This window comes from Pelmatolapia mariae, linkage group LG15 (genome assembly GCF_036321145.2).
Source record: "Pelmatolapia mariae isolate MD_Pm_ZW linkage group LG15, Pm_UMD_F_2, whole genome shotgun sequence".
In the NCBI taxonomy this organism is placed as follows: Eukaryota; Metazoa; Chordata; class Actinopteri; order Cichliformes; family Cichlidae; genus Pelmatolapia; species Pelmatolapia mariae.
Genome location: NC_086240.1, coordinates 4,411,341 through 4,433,940, shown reverse-complemented (window position 1 = coordinate 4,433,940; position 22,600 = coordinate 4,411,341). Strand labels below are relative to the sequence as shown.

At 40.4% G+C, this 22,600-nt stretch overlaps 2 protein-coding genes across 2 annotated transcripts; one reads left to right on the top strand and one right to left on the bottom strand.

Moving 5' to 3' along the window:
• The first annotated feature begins 873 nt into the window (after positions 1 to 873).
• trmt6 (tRNA methyltransferase 6 non-catalytic subunit) lies at positions 874 to 9,766 on the top strand. The gene is made up of 12 exons (XM_063495396.1): positions 874 to 1,160; positions 1,392 to 1,522; positions 1,705 to 1,814; positions 3,312 to 3,403; positions 3,508 to 3,591; positions 3,681 to 3,805; positions 3,929 to 4,099; positions 4,349 to 4,515; positions 5,470 to 5,555; positions 6,216 to 6,318; positions 6,549 to 6,635; positions 9,133 to 9,766. Exons 1-12 carry the CDS (start codon positions 1,054 to 1,056, stop codon positions 9,292 to 9,294), a joined length of 1,425 nt encoding a protein of 474 aa, XP_063351466.1. The 5' UTR covers positions 874 to 1,053; the 3' UTR covers positions 9,295 to 9,766.
• A 68-nt stretch (positions 9,767 to 9,834) lies between these two features.
• On the bottom strand, positions 9,835 to 13,922 carry chgb (chromogranin B). The gene is made up of 7 exons (XM_063495395.2): positions 13,748 to 13,922; positions 13,505 to 13,551; positions 13,328 to 13,418; positions 11,698 to 13,000; positions 11,400 to 11,499; positions 11,100 to 11,210; positions 9,835 to 10,169 (listed from the first exon to the last, which is right to left on the bottom strand). The coding sequence occupies exons 1-7, from the start codon at positions 13,791 to 13,793 to the stop codon at positions 10,089 to 10,091; spliced, it is 1,779 nt and encodes a 592-aa protein (XP_063351465.1). The 5' UTR covers positions 13,794 to 13,922; the 3' UTR covers positions 9,835 to 10,088.
• Between the last annotated feature and the right edge of the window lie 8,678 nt (positions 13,923 to 22,600).

Below are 22,600 nucleotides of genomic sequence, written 5' to 3'. Positions count from 1 at the left end.
ATTAGAACAACAATCAAGTCCTCCACTAATGTGAACAACCATCACATGATTGCTCGACATACCTGGGAAAGACCGTTGGACTGGAAACTGAAATAGGCCTTTAAGTTTGTTGGACGGGGGATTCATGACTTCAATAAATATCAAATGTCAGAATATTCTTAAAGCAAAAACTGAAATAGTTTTCAGTGTATTTCAATGATATTTGATTTCTCCTGACTTTATACTGTAATGCTCTAAGCTGATAGTATACAAAAACATACAGATATTTTCCCAGATTTAACTGGAATTTGCAGCAGCTTTTTATGTAGCATATGTCATTCTGTGTAAACTCAATGTGCTTAACACAAAAGACAAAAATACCTATTTAGTTTTACAACGCATTAAGGCAGTGACAGCAAAATAAAACATTTTAAAAAGATGTTGAGTCTGTCTTTAGTCACAGATGTAACTGATCTCCGGTTAGCAGGCAGCTTATTTCTAAAAAACAACACCACCGTGATTGTCACAGATAATAAAAAACAGATATGACTAGAAGAAGAGCCTATTTGCTATAAGTATTATAAAATTCGTCTATGTTGCACATAATGTTCTCTAAAGATTAACACGTTATATATACAGAATATAATTTTGCATTTTTAGTTCCAATGCTTCTTTAAGTCCAGCTATGAAGCCGTTTTCTCGGGAAAGATCGCCTTTCCCCCTCCCCGTACCCATGATATCGATTTTTCTGAGCTCTAAAGTTAAACTCATCGCACTTCTATTCACTCTATACACTCCTATTGGCTAGCGAGCTCATCGATGTCTAACCAGCCAATCACAGGCAAGGAAGTCGAAGCATGGCACCAGCAACACTCTGCTTTCGTTTAGCCGTCCTGAGAAGCTAGAGAAGTGAAAGCTAACACGTGGAAATATTAATTTGGGATATTTTGCTATTAATTCAGGGTAGTGTAGTGCCTTTTTGAACTGTGCCTTGATAGCGAAGACCCCGAATCATTAGCTGAGAAAACCATTTATCGTTCAGGTGAGCTAGTTAGCTCGTTTATCAGCTTCGTTATGGCGGACAACGGAGACGATGATTATCGGTACAGAATTAAAGAGGGTGACTACGTTGTGTTGAAACGAGGGGAAATCTTCAAAGCTGTGCAGATTCAGCCGAGGAAGTAAGTTAACAACTTTAAAGGAAAAATATAAACATTTTAACCACCTTAAATACTTCACTGAATTTGTGCTGTTCATAATATTTTTACGAGAAGCACAGACTGAGGATTAGCTCACATGATAAGATGCTTTTAAAAAAATGTGTTCATTTGTTATTTTCAGATCAAAGCATGTGTGCAGTGAGATGTATTATGCAGATTATACTAACAAACTGCTCTTTCTGTCTCTCTTAGAAAGGTGATTTTTGAGAAGCAGTGGATCTTCCTCGATAATGCAGTGGGACAGCTGTACAGCACCACATTTGAAATTTTGTCTGGAGGAAATCTAAAGCCACATGAGCTCAAGGACTCTGCAAGCCCCCTTGGTGTGTAACCTGCTGTTAAATCTTAAGTCGTTTTCATATTTTCAGATATACAACTGACTCTTTTATGCTACCAGACTTGTGACGACCACCTGCTATACCCAAATAAAAATGTCATCGACTTTCTACCGCCTATAACCTTTTACTTAAAGTGGTGTCTTTGTGTGCTTGTTTGTGCCTCCCAGATGCAGTGGAGGCAGGTACAGACAACAGAAACATTGTTGACGATGGCAAATCACAGAAGCTGACCAGGGATGACATTGAGGCTCTTAAAGAGAAAGGTCTGAAGGGTCAGGTACATGTGAAACTTTACAATTTCACATTTAAATGAGAAAGTGTCAGAGTACTGCCTATAGTTGTTATCTTACAGAGTGATGGTAAAAAATACCTTTTTTTTTTCATTGCAAATTGGATGGAAAACCAATGTTGACGAGTATCTCTAATTGATGACTTTAATTGAATATATGAAAAATACTGAAGGTAACTCAGTTAATACTGATAATAGTACTTTTGCACCAACAAGGGGATTCCTAAAGAGCTAGGCAGACCTGAAAAACTATCTACAACCGATGAACATTATGTGAAAGTCATGTCATAAAGAAATGGGAGCAAATCCTGTAAAGTCATAACACGGGACCTGAGAGATTCATTTGGCCATTCAGCTGATCCTTTCACTGTTTACTGAAGCCTCATCAGAAATGATCTCAGTGGAACAGCAGCCATTTTTACAGAAGGAAATACTTCCTTAACGAAATCTCACAAGTCCACTTCTAATTTGTGAATGCCAAATTACAGAAGAACTGGACTGAGAATCCATGGCGACAAGCCTCATGGAACGATGATTCCTGATATTCCTAAATAAGAACAGAATAGATCAGGTGAGTGGTACAGCACTGAGTGTTTATGGCCATCTGTAAAACACAGTGGAGGCTCTGTCATGGTTTGGGACTGCATTTCAGCCAGTAGTGTTGAGGATCTTGGCAAAACCGATGGAATTAGGAACACAGAAAATTACAGATTTTGATCCACCATCTATTACCACCTGGAAAACATCTGATTGGCGGCAGCTTCATTTTGATAAGGATCCCAAAAATAGTGCCAGTGAAGTAACCTGGATAGAAGTACAAAGAATGGAAGACTATCAGTCATGGCCTGGACCTCAACTTTGTTGGTGTGGGATCATCATGACAGACAGTGGGACAAAGGGCAGTCAAGATCCAAAGAAAAGCTTTGAATGTCCTTCAAGAAGCCTGGAGAACTGTTCCTGAAGACTACTTAAAGACATGACAAGAAAGCTGGCTAAGAGAGTTGAGGCTGTTTTAAAGAATAAAACTGGTCATTAGAATTGTCTATTTCTGATTTATATATAATATTTTCATGTATGCGTGAAGATTTTTCATAAAGAGCTGCACCTTTTCCCCCATTTTCCTAGCACAATGTAAAGAAATAGGGGGTGGCATAAGACTTTAGTACACTACACATCTAAATGAGTTACTGCCTTAGATACTTGTGTAAACAAGCAGTTAAACAGATATCTAATCAAGTGGCCAGTGAATCTATGACATATTTATTTTAAATAGATTTTAGTGGTTGCACATCTTAAATAGGAACCAACAGGCTTGGTGTTGAGTCCCACATACATGATAGCAAAGTTGTAGGAAAATAAAGAGACAGGCGAACACATTGCGTTTTTGTCTTTTCGTGGGAACATTGTGTTTTTAGGATTTAATTAAATTGCTGTAATCCAACATAAAGTGAGACGAGCGACTGTATGTGTGTTTGGTCATCACAGGACATCATTAAGAAGCTCGTAGATAACCACGCCACTTTCGGAGATAAGACTGAGTATTCCCAGGTTAAATACATCAAGAAGAAAAAGAAAAAGTGAGTCACTTATGATGATACAGCCACAGCCTGTTCTGGACTGGCATTTAACGAGCTGTGTTTTAATTAGTGTTATCGGTTGTTCCCGTCTTTTGCTTTTGCAGGTATGAGAATACGGTGATGATTCTAAAACCGTCCTGTCGCATCCTGGCTATGATGTACCACGGCCGCGAACCAGGGAAGATCTGGTGAGTCAGCACGTGAATTATCAGTAAGTGTGTTTTCTTTAAATAGCTGTAAGATGTCTACATGAAACAAATGTTTCCATGTGCCGCAGCCACCTGCGGTATGACACACTTGCCCAGATGCTAACTCTAGCGAACATCCACGCTGGCAGTAAGGTGTTGGTGTTTGAGACTTGTGCTGGGCTTGTACTGGGATCCATCATGGAAAGAATGGGAGGCAAGTTTCTTCTTCTACGTGCAGTTATTAAGGTTTTTTTTTTTTCTTGTTTGTTTTGTACTTCTTGTACACATCTTTTCCTTGATCCTTTGAATAAATACTCTTTGCTTCCTCCTCATCCAGGCTATGGATCAGTGATCCAAATGTACCCAGGGGGTGGGCCAGTGCGGGCGGGAGTGGAGAATTTTGGCTTTCCTGCGCATTTTCACGACACGCTGCATGAGTTTCCCATCTGCCACGTCAACGCTCTCTTGGCAGGAACTCTGGACACCAGTGCCAAAGACCCCACTGCTGGTAAGGCTCGCCTTTTTTTTAACAGTCTTTTCAAGATAGTTACAGCCCTTTAGTTTCAGATGTAGAAGTATAGCTTCTCTCTTCCGTTTGATTTTCATTTGTTCACGTAAGCATACAGAAAGTTTAATTCAGTAGTTCAGAAAGTAAAACAATAACCTAAATCATACTTGACCCGTAAAGTATGATTCAAGAGACTGAATCGTACTTTATGGTGTTCAATGTTACGCTGACAAAGATTTATCATTTCAGAGAATACTCATGAAAAGCAGTTGAACTTGGCTGCAGAGAAGGAGCAAAACCAGCCTGAGGCAGAAGAGCAAGGCAGTCCAGAGGAGGAGAGCATGGTGACCGACACTGGTGATGATGCTGGTCAGGACGTGGAGAAAACGGAGAAGGATAAACTCAAAGAAGCCAAGGTTTGTCCAGTGTTCATGCACTTTCCTTTTTTTCCCCCTCAATCCTCTTAGTTTTGTAGTCAGCAGGAACAGGAGCTAGCCTGCTAGTCTCACTTCACAAAAGGAAGCAAACACAGAGGCACCATTTAGAGTAAATACTCCCAATTCTTTATGCTGCTATGAAGTTGCTGCTCTGACTTCATAGAAGTTACACACAGTTAAATGTGGCTTCCATGTTTTCATGACAGAGAGGATATATGTGGATGTGCAGATTTAGCAGTAGTTAGCATTAAGCTAGTGAGGTACTCGACATCTAAAGATGATTTATGTCCTAAAAAACAAAAATATACCAGCCTTCTGTCACTTTGGACTCAAAAAAGGAACATGAGTAAATAAGTGCCAGTAAGGTTTTTGAAGGTTAGTGAAGTTAAGCTAGATGACAGTTAGCGTTTTCCATCCACAGCACGTTGCAAAGTTTACACCTGCAGGAAAAAGCCATGTATGGATTGCATTCTCGGCTGTACTATTAATACATAATACATAACATAGATATGTATTAATACATAAAAAATATGAGGGATGAATTTTCTGTGTTATTGTCTCATTCTCATGTGGTTTGTGGTGGCACCTTTGGTTCACTTGGAGTATTAGCTGAGTGAAAAGAAACTAAAAGACACAAAAAACCTACATGTCTAAATACTTATCTACTAATTCAGACCATAACCAAAAAACTATAGATGTAAAAACACATTAAGTCTTAAACCTATTTAAAAACAAACAAACAAACAAACAAGGGTGAGAGTAGCATTTGTTGAAAGGACCAAAGTTAAAAGGCCTACAGCATAAATGGTATTATTGGATGGTTAATACATCATCACTAAACAACTGGATTTGCTGACACATCATTGATGACTTTTAACAGTACACATACTATCATATGGTTTCCTGACCTCAGGGTTTGTTTGTTTCCTACAGGCTCAGGTGAAAAAGCTGAGACTAGAGGAGAAGCAGAGGAGGCTGGCAGCTACCGCCGCCCTGCTGAAAGGAAGGAATGCCGACGGGTTGGTGTCCGATTTTATTCCTACATCAACACTTCTGTCTCTCATCCTGCTCTTTCTAACATCCACCTCTCTCCGCTCCGGCTCTGCCTTTTTTAAAATGACTCCATATTCAACCAGGTCATTAAAAAAAAAAGCAATTACAGTAGATCACAGGGATGAGAAATTTATGAATGATTATAGTGTCATTAACTATCTCCATAAAAGTCATTAGAATTTATTTGTTTCTTCTGAGCACACACATATTGACTATTGTACATTGCCCTTTACAGGGTAAGTAAATTGATTGATTGATTAAGTGAAGAACGCCTTATAGGTGTTTTGTGACTGATGGATAAATTGTTATCAAGGTGACATCTGAGACTAGAATACAAGTGTTGAGCTTGTTTCCCTATTGATTCCCCTCTAAATTACTGCAGCTTTATGATAATCACATTGTCCTAAATCACCCTTTTTGACTCGCTCTCTCGTTCAGCTTTCTGAAATATAGTATGAATGTCTACTACAGGAAGGTAGTAAATCCTTGAGTCTTCCGTTAATGTCTTGCATGCAGCATTAGTTACTGAATTGCAGTATTGCCTATGTATGCATTTCCTGTACAGCTGACAGTGTATTTCATACTAGGCTTGTTTGCCTGATCATCTCTCTCTTCTTCACCTGCAGGCTGGTTATAGCGAGCCGGTTTCACCCCTGTTCCGTCCTTTTGGGCCTGCTCAAATTCCTCTCACCTTCCAGGCCTTTTGTAGTTTATTCCCAGTACATAGAGGTAAGATCTTCCATGTCCCATACTGAACAAAGCTAATAAGTGAGATCTCTCATTAGTTGCCACTGTAGTCAGGCTTGTATTGGTTAGACATCCAATGGGGGGACCTGCCATACCACATGAATGCAATGGACATTATCACCGCCAAGAGGTTGCTTGCACTTATTAACTTCCTTCATGCCCATGTTGCTAGAAAGAGCAATCTGTCATATTTTCTATGTTGATCTCCGCAGCCTCTCATAGAGTGCTTCAAGAAACTCAAGGAATGTGGCGGCACAGTCAACCTCAGACTCACAGACACCTGGCTGAGACATTACCAGGTAAATATTTGGACTCTGCACTGTGTGCGCTTTCTGATTTTTTGCATTTGAAACTATTCTATAATCAAAGTATAATGAAGGTGGCTCATAGTCAACAAGCAACAGGGAATAATTACTCAAATCAGCACTTCTCCTCAGCACAGCTAACTGCTTTATCACTGTTTAGGTTAACTAGACAATTACCTCTTTTCCATTAGCATTGGCTCTGCTCAACTCGACTCAACTGCTACTTTTTTTTATTATTATTTTGATTTTTGTGAAGGAATTGCTCTCATGACTCATTAAGTGATGCCGCTGACTGGATAATCTGTGGCATACAGAGTTGACATTACACTTTCCCATTGACTCATACCGCTTGGACCCCCAACTGAGCAGGTACTAAAAAAGTACATGGTAACGATAAAAACCGAGTTGAAACGAGTCGAGTAGGTAGTAGTGCAAAAAGGCTAAAGGATTTGGACTTTTCATCAAAATGCATTACAATCAGTTTTTACTGGATAGCTGCCAGAGTAAAGCCTGCTGAATGTCCAGTCTGACAGCGCTTGTTTCCAATTTGGCTACTGTGGATATGCAATCTATACAGACATGCATACATGCAGTCCTCCAAAACAACAGTGCGTAGCAGCTAGAACAACTTCTGCTCTTGTGGGAAACCTTTAAAGAAGATTTAGGAGTGTTTGTGTGGGAACTGTTGCCCTCTCATCCAGAAGATTTGTGAGCTCAGATATTGATGTTCAACGTGAGGGCCTGACTCATAGTTTCCATACTAGATCACGTTAAAGGTGTTTACTGAGGTTGAGTTCAGGCTTCTATGCAGGCCATTGAAGTTTTCCACACTAATCTCATCCAGCCATACCTTTATGGACTTTGCTTTCTGCACTGGGGCACAATCATGCTGCAACAGAAAAGGCTCGTTCCAGGTTTTCCTTTACTGGAGCTAAGAGGGGCAGGCCAATCCAGGAAAACAGCCCCATGGCATTATCATTATTCTACCACACTTTACAAATTTAGCAAAACAGACAGGCAGGGAGCCCAAACCCATCCATCAGACCACCAGATAGCAAAGTGTGATTTGTCACTGTACATAACACTGCTCCAGAGTCCAGTGTTGGCACCTTTATACCTCTCTGCTGGTATTGTGCTTGGTGATGTGAAGCTCATGTGCAGCTGCTCGGTTATGGAAATCCATGCCCTGAAGCTCCCAGCACACAGTTTTTGTGCTGATGTTAATGTCAGAGGAGATTTGGAACTCCAGGCTTTTTTAACACTGTCTGCCTAAGCAGTCTGTAATGTTACATGGTTTTCCACTTTGTGGCTGAATTGCTTTGGTTTGTAAATATTTTTCTTTGCAATAAATACCACTTACAGCCAAAGAAGAAATAAATTTCACAAACTTTTTGCTGCGATAGCATCCTGTTCCAGTGTCATGCTCAAATTCATGATAGCAGCGAAGTATAAACGTTGAGACCTTTTGAAACACTGTGTAGACCAGGGGTGTCAAACTCCAGGCCTCGAGGGCCGGTGTCCTGCAGGTTTTAGATCTCACCCTGGGTCAACACACCTGAATCAAATGATTAGTTCATTACCAGGTCTCTGGAGAACTTCAAGACATGTTGAGGTCATTTAGCAATTTGAATTTGCTGTATTGGATTTAAAACATCTAAAACCTGCAGGACTCCGGCCCTCAAGGCCTGGAGTTCGACACCTGTGGTGTAGATGGACCCGATCTTTCACAAATGTCTGTAAATGCAGACTGCATGGCTAGGTGTTTGATTTTTATACACATGTGGACATGGGACACCTTTATTCAAAGATGAAGAGGTGTGGCCCAATATATTTGCCCAAAATAATTACATGATGGTCTGTGATCTAAGATGTGCGTAGCATAGAACCAGCTGGCGACGTAAGTTGGACATTAGAGTTGTCACACACAGCCTCTGTGGGTAATGTTAAGAAAAGCTCAGATCATGAGTTCATGTATGTAAACTGCTTCAGTCTCACTCTTCTTCATCACAGTGTTGTGGATTATTATCTTTCGATTCATTGGTTGTTGTCCCACCAGGATCTATTGCCTAACCATAAGTATTCACAATCCAGAAAAGAATCTAATTCTCCGCTTAGAAACTGCAAGCATTGAATTAATTAGAACACGGGGATGTTGTTGATTATCCCCGTTGAAGCTCCTTTTATTTAAGAGGATGAAATTCATTTCTAAACACTTTATTTTGGACTAACTTTTAAAAACCTTCTACATTTGGAAGCATCACTGCATTACATTAATTGCCACTGCTCTTGATTAATTATTAGAGACTCCCTACTTTTGTTTTTCTTTATTTTGCCTTCCTATTCTTTCCTATTGTTCTTACAGAATTGGATACTAAGCAGCAGCAACTAGATAAATGCATGTTTGCAGACTCTCAGGACCAAAGTGTTATTCACCCTCTAACCATTCTTGCAGAGTTAATGTCTCCTGACTGCGACTCTGTTTGGTCCCTAGGTGTTGCCTGACAGGACACATCCTCTGCTACTAATGAGCGGGGGCGGGGGCTACCTCCTCTCAGGGACGACCGTTGCCACGGACCGCTTCAAACCTGCAGGCTCTAAGCAAGCTGAAGAACCAGCGCCAAAGAGACAGAAACTGGAAGACACAGAGGGATAAACAAATAGAGAAGCATCAAATCTTTTTAAGGGCACATTCCCAGAGGCCTGTAGGGATTTTTTTTTTCCTCCTGTGCTGTTGAACTGATTTGACACCATCAGTAGTAAGGGGAGACAGAGTGTCTGGTTTGTATTCATCAGAACACTTTTTCCTGCCAGGTGTGCTCACATCAGTGGAGATGAGAAGTAAATTGTTAGCCAGTTTATAGTTTGTATGTCGAGAGTAACAGCTTTGGTTGTTTTTGTCCTGAGACCAGTAAAAGTTTTTTGTTATGCTTTCCAGATTCTAGGTTATAACTTGCTTTTATTTTATTTTGTTATTCTTGCAGAAAGTGCCATTTGTTTTATGAAACAGTTGCTGATGCAGCTTTACTGCGGGCTACATTTCTACCTGCACATTATTAAAAAGCAGTACTAAAAGAACCAAATGTGTGACCACTTTTTTTTCTTCAATAAATAAAGGAGAGATGTTGGTTTGGTCCCAGAATAACTGTTTATTGAGTGCAGTCAGAACAAACTCTGCAGAACACATTTAAGTAATTATGATCTCATATATGTATATATTGTTTTTACATTTCTCTGAATATAAACATCCAAGCCATTCCCATGCTGTTTGATTTGATAACATCAAAATATCACAAAAACGAAAAGTCAGCTAAAATGCTTCGGCAAGGCTCCAGGGTTTGGTTGTTTTATTTTGTTTTTCTTCATTTTAACACTGCAAGCACACTAAACTGGCAGACATACAGTAAAATTGCAACTTTTTTTCACCGATAGGTTTGAAATGTTTTTCAGTTATGCAGTGTTTTCATGCAACTTGGCTGCAATTTTCTGCAACTCCATATCCATCGCTGCCAGGTTCTGTAGCTCTTTCTCCTAAAAAACACAGATTAACGCATTACCAACATTTCCTGCTGGAACAGCATCACATTTGGAATAGAAATCAGGACTGAATGATCATACATTTCCTTCTGTTTCCCCCGCCACCCCGTGCCTTCTTTAAATAAAATATTGTAATTGGTCATTTAGGTTAAATATTCCCTTGTCATGCTTGTAGTTGCAGTACTGAAGAACTAATAAATCATTATGCCATTGCCTCCCTAATTTGTTTTTCTGCTTCAAAGATAGGGAGGTCTCTGTAGGCTCTAGTTCTTTTTTTTTAATGGGTATATTATAACTTTGTTTGCTCTGAGAAGCTGCAGTCATGTGGTTCTTACTGTGATTACTGCAGCACTCATAAAACGCTGGTGCAGGGAGAGCAAAAAAAAGAAGCGCTGTGAGGAAGTCAGCACGCAGATTCAATGCAAGCCAGACGAGTCGCTGCTCATGAACGCACTGGTTAGATTCTCCTTTATGTTTTGAGGACATGCTCACAAGGGGCAGTTCTTGATGTGCATTTGCACAGATGCTTTGAGCTTTTTGAAGGCTAAATCCCAGGATCACGGTGCAGGCTAGAGATGTCCCTAATGAGACGGGCTGCTTTTTCTCCTCGTGAAGCGGTGCGGTGGAGGTGTGTGATGCGCTCCGTGGTTTTACTAGGTCAGCTAAATGTGGTGCAAATAGTTTACAGAAACAGCTGCAGAGTGCAGTGTGGGTTTTTTTTTTTTTTTTTTATCAGATTGCGTTCTTTTGTATGAACTGACTTTTTGTAATATTAAATTACCTGTTTGTTGTCTGAACCCTTCTGGTCATCAGTATAAGTAGCAGATGTGATTCCAAGACTAATTTTCAGTCTTCATCAGTGGCATAAAACACTTTTTTTTTGCACTTGTGAATGCAGCCTTTTTTAGTGGTTGTTTTTTTTACCTCCTGTGGTGTAAGTGCTCTCTGCTGTGAGCTCCTCTTTGCCTCCTCTTGAGTAGAGTGGTTAGCCAGCTGGTTTATCTTATAGCTCAGCAACTTGGTCAGTTCATCCATCTGAACAGACAAAAAGGAAAAAGAAACACATTATGTGTGTCTACAAATACACAGTGAATTCAGACTGGGTGAAGTAACATTCTGTTGAAAAATGTCAAAACTAAGCGCTCTTTGATGTAGCACACAGAGCAGTTATATGCAGTTGATTATCTTCAGTCAAACGCGGCATTGTCACAACCTCGTGCTTACCTTGTTTGAGGTTGCAGTGTGTTCATCTGAATCCCTTTTAAACCAGGCTGGGTGGTAGAAGCCTCTGTAAATCCAGGGATTGCGCTTCTCAGCAAGATATCTGAAAAATGGTTAGATTTTTACCAACTTCTTCTTATTTATTCATTTTTTATGGCAGCACATGTTTCATTTGTGAGATTTGGCTTTTATTCTCTGTTCTTACAGTAATCTGCAGTATTTTGTGCTCCAGATTGCAGGTAATGAACCTGCAACACTTAACAGTAGAAGTCGTTTGATGTGAAAAAAATATTTGAAGTACCTCAAAGCTGCGTCTCTGTCCTTTGCTGCCTCCGCGTCTTCTTCTGTGAGCTCCTCATCTCGTTTGTGTTTCTTTTGGTGGTACCTGCCGGGTCTCCAGTTTCTCTTCTCTCTTCCAGTGTCAAAATCAAAGTATTCCTGGCTGCGTTCTTCATCTGGCTCCTCTCTGGCTTCTTCTGACAGCTCTTCATCTCGCTTGTGTCTCCTCTGGTGGTATCGGCCAGGTCTCCAGTCTCTCTTATCTCTTCCGGTATCAAAATCCCAGTATTCTTGGCTGCGTTCTTCATCCGGTTCATCCCTAGCTTCATCTGACAGCTCTTCATCCCGTTTGTGTCTCCTCTGGTGGTACCTGCCGGGCCTCCAGTTCCTCCTCTCTCTTCCAGTGTCAAAATCCCAGTCTTCTTGGCTGCGTTCTTCATCCGGTTCGTCCCTAGCTTCATCTGACAGCTCCTCATCTCGTTTGTGTCTCCTCTGGTGGTACCTGCCAGGCCGCCATTCTCTCTTCTCCCTTCCAGTGTCAAAATCCCAGTATTCCTGACTGCGTTCTTCTTCTGGCTCCTCTTTGGCTTCTTCTGACAGCTCTTCATCTCGTTTGTGTCTCCTCTGGTGGTACCTGCCAGGTCTCCAGTTCCTCTTATCTCTTCCGGCATCAAAATCCCAATACTCCTGGCTACGTTCTCCATCTTCCTCGCCCTCTGATGGCTCATCGCTGCGTTTGTGGAGTGTTTTCTTGTGATGATAGCGATGTGTGGGTTTCCAAATGCGTTTGTATCTCTCCTCCTCATTCTCATCCCCGTGCCTTTTGTCTGCTTCCCAGCGCTCTTGGCTACGTTCCTCATCTACCTCGTTTTCTCCTAGAGGTTCCTCATCTCGTTTGTGTTTTCTTTGGTGGTATCTTCCAGGCCTCCAGTTCCTCTTCTCTCTGTCTTCATCTTCCTCTTCCTCATCGTCTGACCTCTTTTCATCTACTCCCCAACTCTCTTGGCTGCGCTCGCCATCCTCTTCTTCCTCTCCTCGTTTGTGCTTTCTTTGGTGGAATCTTCCAGGCCTCCAGCTGCTCCTCTTCTCCCGTTCTTCTTCCACATCGTTCTCATGTCTCTTGTCCTTCTCATCACCCAGACTCCAGGATTCTTGGCTGCGCTCATCTTCTGGGTTTTCTCTTTTTTCTTCCACAGACTTCAGGAGTTCCTCGATGTCTTTCACATCTGCTGCCTTTGCTACTGGCTCTGCGTGAACTTTGACTATCTCTTCATGAGTTACTGAGCCATCCCCACTCTTCTTGTCCAACGGGGCATGTATAATACCTGTGACAGAGCAAAAGAAATATTAAAAACAATCCAAAGAGATACACAGGTGCAAGTTATGATGGATTTGTAGTGGAATTTTAACCTTTAGATCAAAAGAATAATGATCTGAGGAAATCAGCACTACTTTTTTTTTAGAGAAGTCATGTGAAAACTATGATAATTTTTAATGTAAACTGCTGCCTGATTTTATACCCGCTCAAAGCTTTGAGCTTCTCACTTGCGCTCTGAGTGCTGTTTTACCCGTCTGAAGGTTAAATAATAATAATAATAATAATAATAATAACAATCCTGGAATTATCCAACCGATCATTTGTGCTTACAGACCTGCTTGGATGATGTCTTTGCATTGCTGATCGACCTGAGAGTCCGGTTTGGAGAGAGCTTTGGACAGAACTTCAACCAAACATCGTGTTACCTGGAAAATTCAAATGAGCTAAATAACAATGTAGATCTTTGCACAGAAAATGCTTTGATTAAAAAGCAACGAATCGAAAAACATACCACATCCTCTCTCTGCTCTTCTTTACCAACTGGAAGCGCAAGATTTCCTGCATTGGAATAATTAAAAAAAAATTTAATCTGTGTTAAACATGTAGGTTGATAAGCGAATAGTTTGCTTGTAGTGAATCTGAGGAATCGATGGCGTCTCTGTCCATGGTCCTGAAGAAACTTATTGCACAGCACTCAACAAAAAAAAGGGGTGAAAAAACAGAATGAAAAGAAAGGCATAACTCTTTCACCTACCTGTCAACAGAGCCGTAACCGCCAGCACGACTGGAACAAGTCTCATCGTGACGAGCTGACGGGTAAATCCGGGAAAACGTGACAAAGCTGGAGCTCTCGTCCCTCCGCGGCGGCAGGAGAGAGCTGCGCTGACTGTGCGCCTGCTGCTCTGAGTGTTGCAGCAGAGGAGCGCCTTAAATAAAGAGAGGAGTGGGCTGGAGGGGCGTGGGAGGAACAACCTTAGGCTCAGTTAATGTCATGACTCATTAGACCTGCAAAGAGAGCAACTTGATGGGAATTTCACGCGCGCAATTTCGACATTTTGTGGGAAGCCAAATTGTAATCCGGTTATTGTCGCGGTGCGTTCAGGTGACACGTTAGGTTAAAGAGGCGCTGGCATTAAGAGTTCATGCGGCGTGTTTGTGCTGCGTTGCCTGCTGGTACGGCGGGTGGACAGGACACGACCACGAAGATGTTATGCAACGTGATACCTTACAAGACTACTTTGAAAGAGTCGTTTTCGATGTTCCCAGAGAAGTTTCTGTTTGCTGCTGGTGCTTGTGTCCTCCTTAGAAAAATAGTTATGTTTATTGCAGGTTATGCCTGGTGGCTAATTCCCTTAAAATATCAGTTGTCTCTGTGGTTTCCGGTTGTAGTTATATAATTCCTCCCTTATATTTGCCCAAACGGCTTGGGTGTGTGCGCTAAAGAAAGTCAGAACTGTACCCAAATTTCCCCAGTGATTCATCCACCTTTGAGCAAGCACCATCCACTTTCCCTTGGGAGCTAGTGGGCTTCAACGCTAGCAGAGGAAAACTAATGGAGATCTGCATCATTAGTTGTTGTGGTTAATCCTGCCTGGTGCGCATATAAGAAGAAAAGAAAAGAAAAGAAAAAGACTATGTAGAGGTGTTTTTATTGTTACTGATATTGTTATTGTTGATTTGCCTGCCTTTTTTATTGTTCAGTGATCTTTCTGGTGCAGTGTGGGGCTGATCAGATGTGTAATCCCGCTGTCATAGAGAAACACGAACATTTACCCACTGCAATGTACAAAGTACAATTGTGGGTGTGTGTAAATGTAGAGATTTTATTTCCGTTCCCAACTTTGTGGGAAACTAGGCTGTGCATAAACAGTGCCAGGATCTGTGAGTGCTGCTGTCTTTATGACAAACACTGGATTGGAATGAGCTGACACATGCAGCGACAGAGCTCAGACGTAGTAAGCTGGCCTCAACATGGCTGAGGACATTCAAACTGACAAGTGCTGGCATCTTCTTTTTGGCACTTTGCATCATTTTCACTTCCCTGTACAGCAGTTTGTTCTCTGTCTTTGCTACAGTGCAATCATACGCAGGAAAAAGAAGGGAAAAAACAAATCAAATCAAATCAAAAAGTGAACTGAAAATTTTGATAATATAGAATGCTTAAAACTTAAAGTGGTTCCATCTCGGATGTTTTTAGATAAGTATTTTTTACATACGATGAGAAGCACTGACCTTTAAATGCCGCAAAATACATTCAAATTCAATCATGTCTTGCAAAGCATAAGTCCAGAAACTGCAACCGCTGCAAGCAAAATGGGAATATTGCTTTCCACAAATCTGACCTCTTGTCTGTGCTTGTCATCCCTACATGACTGGTTATTGACATCTCTATTTGTTACTGCACAGAGCCTCCTTTGGGGTGACTGAATTAAGTACTGTTCAGAACATAAAACTGTAATGCCAGATGGTGTATTGCACACACAAGCAATACACGCTGATTCTGTGGCGTGAAATATAGGAGGACCATTTTCAAGTGTGTATGCTTTGTGTTCAGTGAACAGCAGTAGGGTAGAAGAGCTCTGCAGTTTCCTCTATTGTCTCTGGGGAGGAAGTTATGTCTGAGGCTCGATATTCCACAATGAGCCATGCAGTCAGTAGGTATCAAAAGCACTGAGCCACTGAATTATACAAGTCCTTTGCCCTGAACAATGTGTGTGTGTGCCCGTAAATGTGTGCTCATTCACATGTGGTTCTGTATATGTGATTTTTGTGGCTTTGCCGCTTTTGCTCCAGGCCCGATTAATATTTCAGTGAGCCACGAAGATATACTGTAGGAGCTTACAGGGGATTTCAGAGGAGAAGCCAGAGTGCTCTGCTGGTCTCTCAGAGCACGACTCAGATCGGCTCGTCTGCAGCAACACCACCTCTTTCATCATCTCCATTTACATGAATGAACAAAAGGCAAAGTGGCTCATGATGAACACAATGCAGTGGGCCGCATGAAAGCCTCGACCGCTCTTTGATCTTTGGTGGGGACAAGCTTTGTGTTTGGCTCAAACCTACTGTGTGACTTTGATGATAGTCCAAGAACAATAGGGGAGTCTGTGTACAGTCACTTTTGGTCAAATACATGTGCTTTTGTTAATATTCTATGGTCAATGCACCATTGTTGTCTGATATTTTGTTGTGAAGGAGTAGCTTCTTATTAGTATATGGTCACAGTCTGATGTACTAAAGACTAAAGGTTCTCACTAATTAGCACCCATCCATTTTTAACATCTATCACAGCACAACTGACCATAAATAGTTTCTCTTTGTTCCAAAAGGAATCTAGTCTGCTGCTGTATGAGGCCCCAAAGCATTTTAGAGGACTCTGGAAATTGTGTGTTTTGTTTTGTTTATTCACCAATTACAGCATTGTGTGTGTGTGTGGGTGCGGATTATTAAGATTGACTGTTGTACTGACAGAAGATGGCGCTAAAAATGTTTTTTTTTTTAAACTTTAAGCACTTATTTCTTAAATCCAGCTTCACAGACAGTTTTACATCTATGTCTGTTTCTGAGAGCAGGGCTCAGTGGTGTAAATTAGCCTTTATACATGTAGCGTTTAATGTCACCTTTCATGCCTCTCTCAGGGTGAACTGTAAAAACTTTGGTAATGCCTGATGCAAAAAATATGCCATATCCATCAGCAAGAACTGGATTTGTAGTAGGTTCTGGTTCCAAATCCCAGGCAAGCCCCCAAATTATGTTAGAGCACCCAAATCAATTGTTTAAAAGAACTGTAATTATTTTTTTAAAGTCTCACAATACTAAACCTCTCTCCCAAATTCTTATTTATCAAAAAAACAGCCAAAACAAACTGCTAAAACCAAGAGTGAAAAAAGACCTCGAATCAACCAGAAAAGTGGGTCATTGTGTTTTCTCCTAAGCTAATATTAATCAACCAAAAACAACTAAAAACAGGGTGTTTCTAACTCTAAGCTTAATCAATTAATCATGAAAGAAAACTGTATTCTTCTATATTTTATGGGGGTTGGTGAAAGATGGCGAGCCCCTCCACCTCCTTTGACTTTATATGTGGCATCGCTCAACATTGTTTGTGCTAATTATCCTCATCGCAGTTTAGGTTTCAGAGCAGGATCCACACTGTGATGAAAAAAAAAAGGTTTATCATAAGTCTGGACCACTTGTGGCTCCTGATGTTTCTGTTGCTAGATACTCAGCAAACAAGACCAAGCAGACCATTGGGTAAAGACGATAGAAAAGAATAAGCTGTAAAGAATGAAAATGAAGCTCCAAATGACCCATGGAGGTGTCATTACAGAACAGCTTGGTTGTTTATGCACTCATCTGGCTGTGCCATATCTTCCTTTATCCAAATCTGTAATGCTATTAGCACCTTCATTGTGGCATCAGGGTGCTTTCTCAATACAGCACTCAATGGGGTCCAAAAGGCTTTTGCAAGGATAAAATGGCCTATAAAGAGGATTTAGCTCTGATTAATTGTTTAACACAGGATCTGGATTATCATAATTAGCAGCCATGCAGGTGAAGGCTTAATTTTATAATATAATATAATAATACTTTACTGGATGTACATCACATATTGTTCAGCTTCAGCAACATTTTCATAACAGAATTCAGCTCCTTAATTGAATATCACAGAGATAACCTGAGGCGAACGACAGAGAATAAATGGGGCTGAATGCCCCGCTGGACCTGAAGGCACTCTTTCAGTGTTTGTCTGACTGTGAGCTGCAGACTTGTAGAACTGGGTACTGTAACTGAGCTCTTCTGACACCACCCATGAGTCATTTTTTAATAATGCAGATGGTTTTAGGATTTTTTCCTTTTTTTATTTTAGTAAAGGTGAAGATTCTAACGAAGTCTTCAAGGAGAAAAGAATACCAAGTGCCACTCAAACGAGAATAAATATGAATAAATTGAATGTGGGATTTTCAGGGTTTTCAAGAATAAAGGTCACTGAGCCTTTACACTACATGGTGAGGTCACTGTGTGTTTGCATTATAGCACTGTTATACATCCATATCATCATTTTGACTGCATAACCCACCTCCAGTGAAAACTCATTCATCCAAAATGCTTGTGCTTTTCCTGCTGAATAACATTAAGAGTGCTTATTATGGTTACAGAGGACCTGCTCATTTTAATGTGGTTACATAGCTGTTTGCCAAAATGTGCTAATGAAGTTAGCTATTGAGGAGACAGCATCATCGTCACACTCAGCTAAGAGAGCAAAATATCTCAAACTGTCCAAGGAAGGCTTGAGCAGACTGTCGAGTTGGTTGCAAGAGCTAATGAAAGTTTTTATGTGGACCCTGCTGCTGACAACATGGCACTCAAGGCTGGCAGTAAAATAAAAAGAACTCTATTGAGAACTTATGGTGCTGCAACTATAGCAGGAAAAAGGCCAATAAACTAACCAAATCAAGCCAAGATCCAAGACCAGGAGGAAGATTAGTGACAACTTGACAGAGCCTAAGGCTGTATACCTTACATATACTATGAACTCAAACAAGGCAGGCAAGGATGGGGGAAAGAACAAAGGAGGGAAGTAAAAACATAAAAGACATGAGTGATGACCTTCAAAAAATGTACCTTGAATGGAACAAAACAAAACAATTATATATAGTTTTTCATGCAAAGTCCAGTTCAGCTGACGAGTATAATATTCAATCTCGTCAGTTTATACTGAAAGAAAAGGATGGCATAAAGAGTTTGATCTCTCTCTAGTTTTAATTGCTGCGCAACAATGTTGAATATTTCTCCTTGATTCTTGCATGATTTTTATTTTAAATCATCTAGTGTTGTCTCTAATAGAGACATGTATTTGGCGAGAGTGTTGAAAAGTAAACAATCCCAGTATATGTTTTTGTTCACTAAATTTTTCATTAATGTCAATGCTGATTAAGCATTCAGATGACTGCTATATTTCCTGAGGTCTTTCAGCTGATCGATTCAACTTTTAAATAACAAACAACAGTAGTAACAAGCCCTCTACCACTTCCCCAGAAACTGCATAATCTAGTTTTAGCTTCTGTGAAATTTGTCAAAAACACTTTAGCATCACTCTGCTCAGACAATTTATGTCCACTATTACTCGCCATATATATTTTTTACCCCTAAAACATAACAAACGTTGACTGCTACACATCTCAGCAGATTTACAACCTTTTGGACTGAACCTCTGCAGTGAATTAACATTTAATGTGGTCCTGCTGCATATGTTCTCCTCTCCTGGGTTTAAATAATGAGTATTGATTTTTTTTTATGTTAATGTGGCTATCACATAAATCAAATCAATAACTGTGATGAAGAGACACAGACAAATGTTCCATCAAAACAGTGATTAAAGCGTAAGTCCAAGCTGACGCTGGGGCAGTGTAGCATAGATGCATGTGTTTCTATTTGCTCCTACATACATTTTATCAGACCACGTTTTCTTCCTAAGAGACATTTAAAAGAGCACTCAAGCTTTTCCATTATTTCCCCCTCGTTTTCTCTCGTCGCTGCTTTTTGTTGCTGGCTTGCTGTAGTTTCTGCCTTTGTTGTCTCATAATACCACGTCAATATGCCACATGAAAGAGCTCACAAGAGGGACGACAGCTTCACAGTCTAAGTCCGTTTGTTCTTCATAGGAGAAGCAAATAAAAGCTGAAATCACTTCTTCTTCTTCTTCTTCTTTTAAATAAAAGCGGTTTATTGGGAATGGTGTTAGCTTGGCAATACATGAAAAATTCACATTTTCTAGCTTCGCTACAGTCCCTGCACAGGAATGCTTGTGTCTTTTTGACTTTGAGAGACTTTTTAAAATAAAAACACAAAATACAAACTAGCTTTTCCATGTCATTGATTTTTGTCCCTACTATTTGCAGCTGAGGAAAGGCAGATAAGACACAGTGTACTGGAGAACTACAATTTACACAATGGTTACACAGTGGTTTTGTTTTGTTTGGGACACAGTGTCCAGAGTGGGGAGTATTATATTGCATTTTGCATGATTATGACTGTAACGCGGATTAAGCACCTGAGAACTGCTTACAAAATACCTACAGGGAAGGCTTTATCTCCTTAAGCTCACTGCAGAGGTTGTAAAACATGTCAAAAACTAAGTTATGTAATCCTTTTCTGTGCAGTAAAGCAGTAACTTTTGAGTATAAAAACATGTTAGGGAAGAGCGGTTCACTGCTTTAAAATGTCGACTGAAGTGATATTAAAATTGGCTGATTCTCCCCTAAAGCATCTTTACTGCTGTGACCTTCAACCCTTTACTTGAATTGACACTAATGTTTTGCATTCTTCACAGGAGTGACAACATCGAGTGGTCTGAGTCAGGACCGAGACAGCGGTGAGCAAGAAATTGGATTATTTTATCTAAATTCAGCCTCAGGTTCAAAGGTTTAAAGCTTGTCAATAAGTGTAAAGCTTCAGTGTGTTATACTGGCCTCAGACAGAGCCTAGGGTAACTTCTTGATTGCATTCACGGTGAGGCCTTTTGGTTTGAAAGGTAACCTTTGTGCTAGATTCAAATAGGAGATTGCATTACACCTATTGCATCAGACCGATGTGCTCTGCGGGACAATAAAACAATAAATAATACTTACTATCTGTCTATTTTATCTATGTGTGCAAATCAAAACAAAATCATCTTGCGATTATTATTTGCCAACTCTGACCTATTAACACTGAACACACTTCATCTGGAGATCTGCTGCACTTGTTCTGCTTATTTGATGTGGGAACAAACAGCACATAATGTTTGTTGTGTAAGCTGATCACTAAATATTCAAAGCACACATGTGATACTGCCAGTTTGATATCCTGTTTAGTTGCTGATGAATTTTTAGTAGTGTTCTCTTACAAAAACGCCCAACTGTGGAAAACAGAGTAATCAGAGATCGTCTTTGCTTTAATTATTCGTGGCACAGATTCAACAAGGTGCTGGAAACATTCCTCAGAGATTTTGGTCCATGTTGACATGACAGCATTGCACAGTTTATGTAGATTTGTAGGCTGTTGTCGGATGATGAAAACATCCTATTCCACTGCATCCCAGTGGTGCTCTATCGGATTGAGATCTGGTGACTGTGGGTCATTTGAATATACAGCGAACTGATTGTCATGTTCAAGAGAGCAGTTTGGGATTATCTGAGCCTCATAAAATGGTGTGTTATCCCACTAGAACCAACCATCAAAAGATAGGCACACTGCGATCATAAAGGGATGGGCATGGTCAGTAATAATACTCAAATAGGCTGTGGATTTTAAACGATGCTCAGTTGGTACTAAGGAGCCCAAAATGTGCCAAGAAAATATTTCCCACACCATTTCAACAACAGAAGTCCCAAACACTGATACACTGATACAAGGCAGGATGGATCCATGCTTTCATGGTGTTTACACCAAATTCTGACCCTGCCATCCAAATGTCACAGCAGAAACTGAGACTCATCAGAACAGGCAACATTTTTCCAACCTTCTGGTGTCCCGTTTTGGTGAGCCTGTGCCAACTGTAGCCTCAGTCCCTATCTTAGCTGGCAGGAGTAGTACCCGGCATGGTCTTCTGCTGATGTGTTGTAATGAGTGGTTATTTGAGTTACTGTTGCCTTCTTATCAGCTCAAAGCAATCTGGTTATTCTCCTGTAACCTCTGGCATCGAAGAGGCATTTTCACGCAGAGAACTAACACTTACTGGGTATTTTCTATATTTTACGGATCATTCTCTGTGCTGAAAATCCCAGTAGATCAGTAGTTTCTAAAATCCTCCAACCAGCCCATCAAAGTCAACCATGCCACGTACAAAGTCACATAAATCGCCTTTGTTCCCCATTACGATGCTCAGTTTAAACTTCAGTGTGTCCCTCTGACCATGTCTATATGCCCAAATGCATTGAGTTTATTGGATAAGTTAACCATAGACAAGGATAGGTAAAGAGGGTTTCTCTCTTTTTCATCTTTTTAGTCCTTGAGTAAGGAAAACTTACTTTAAAAATTTCTCATGAAAGTGCATCACTTGCTGAGAAAGAGCCTTTCAGAAGCTAATATGAAAACAAGCTGGCTTGTGACTGTACACTTACACCAATAATTCAGTGTTATGTATGCGTTTTATTGTGATTTATGCTATTTAATAAACAAAAACGGTAAATATGCTTGTAACCCCGGTTATCAAAACTGATGCAGGAAAAACAACATACATGGATAAAAATGCACAAGAAAGGAAAAGAAAATGAGACATACTTGAATAAAAAAAATTTAAGGTAAAAATTTGTATATACAGTTGTAATCTTCACAACAAGGTCTGTGTTTAAAATGGGGTTTTTTTAATCATTAAGTCTGCCTCATAGCAAGGGCACTCACGCTGGTAGTTTGGTAATTTGTTGTATTTTTCCTTTTCTTTCCCTAAACTCACTTTTGAACAGAGTGATCCTGTCACTTGTTTACTTTGAAAAGATCTGCGATTTCAAGATGTACGATGTATGAGAAAGGCAGCCATTAATCTGATTATCTGATTTTATTCAGGTAGAAACGCAGCATGTTTGACGTATAACTCGCACGTCCTCGGTCAGTGTCTACCGGCCCGTCT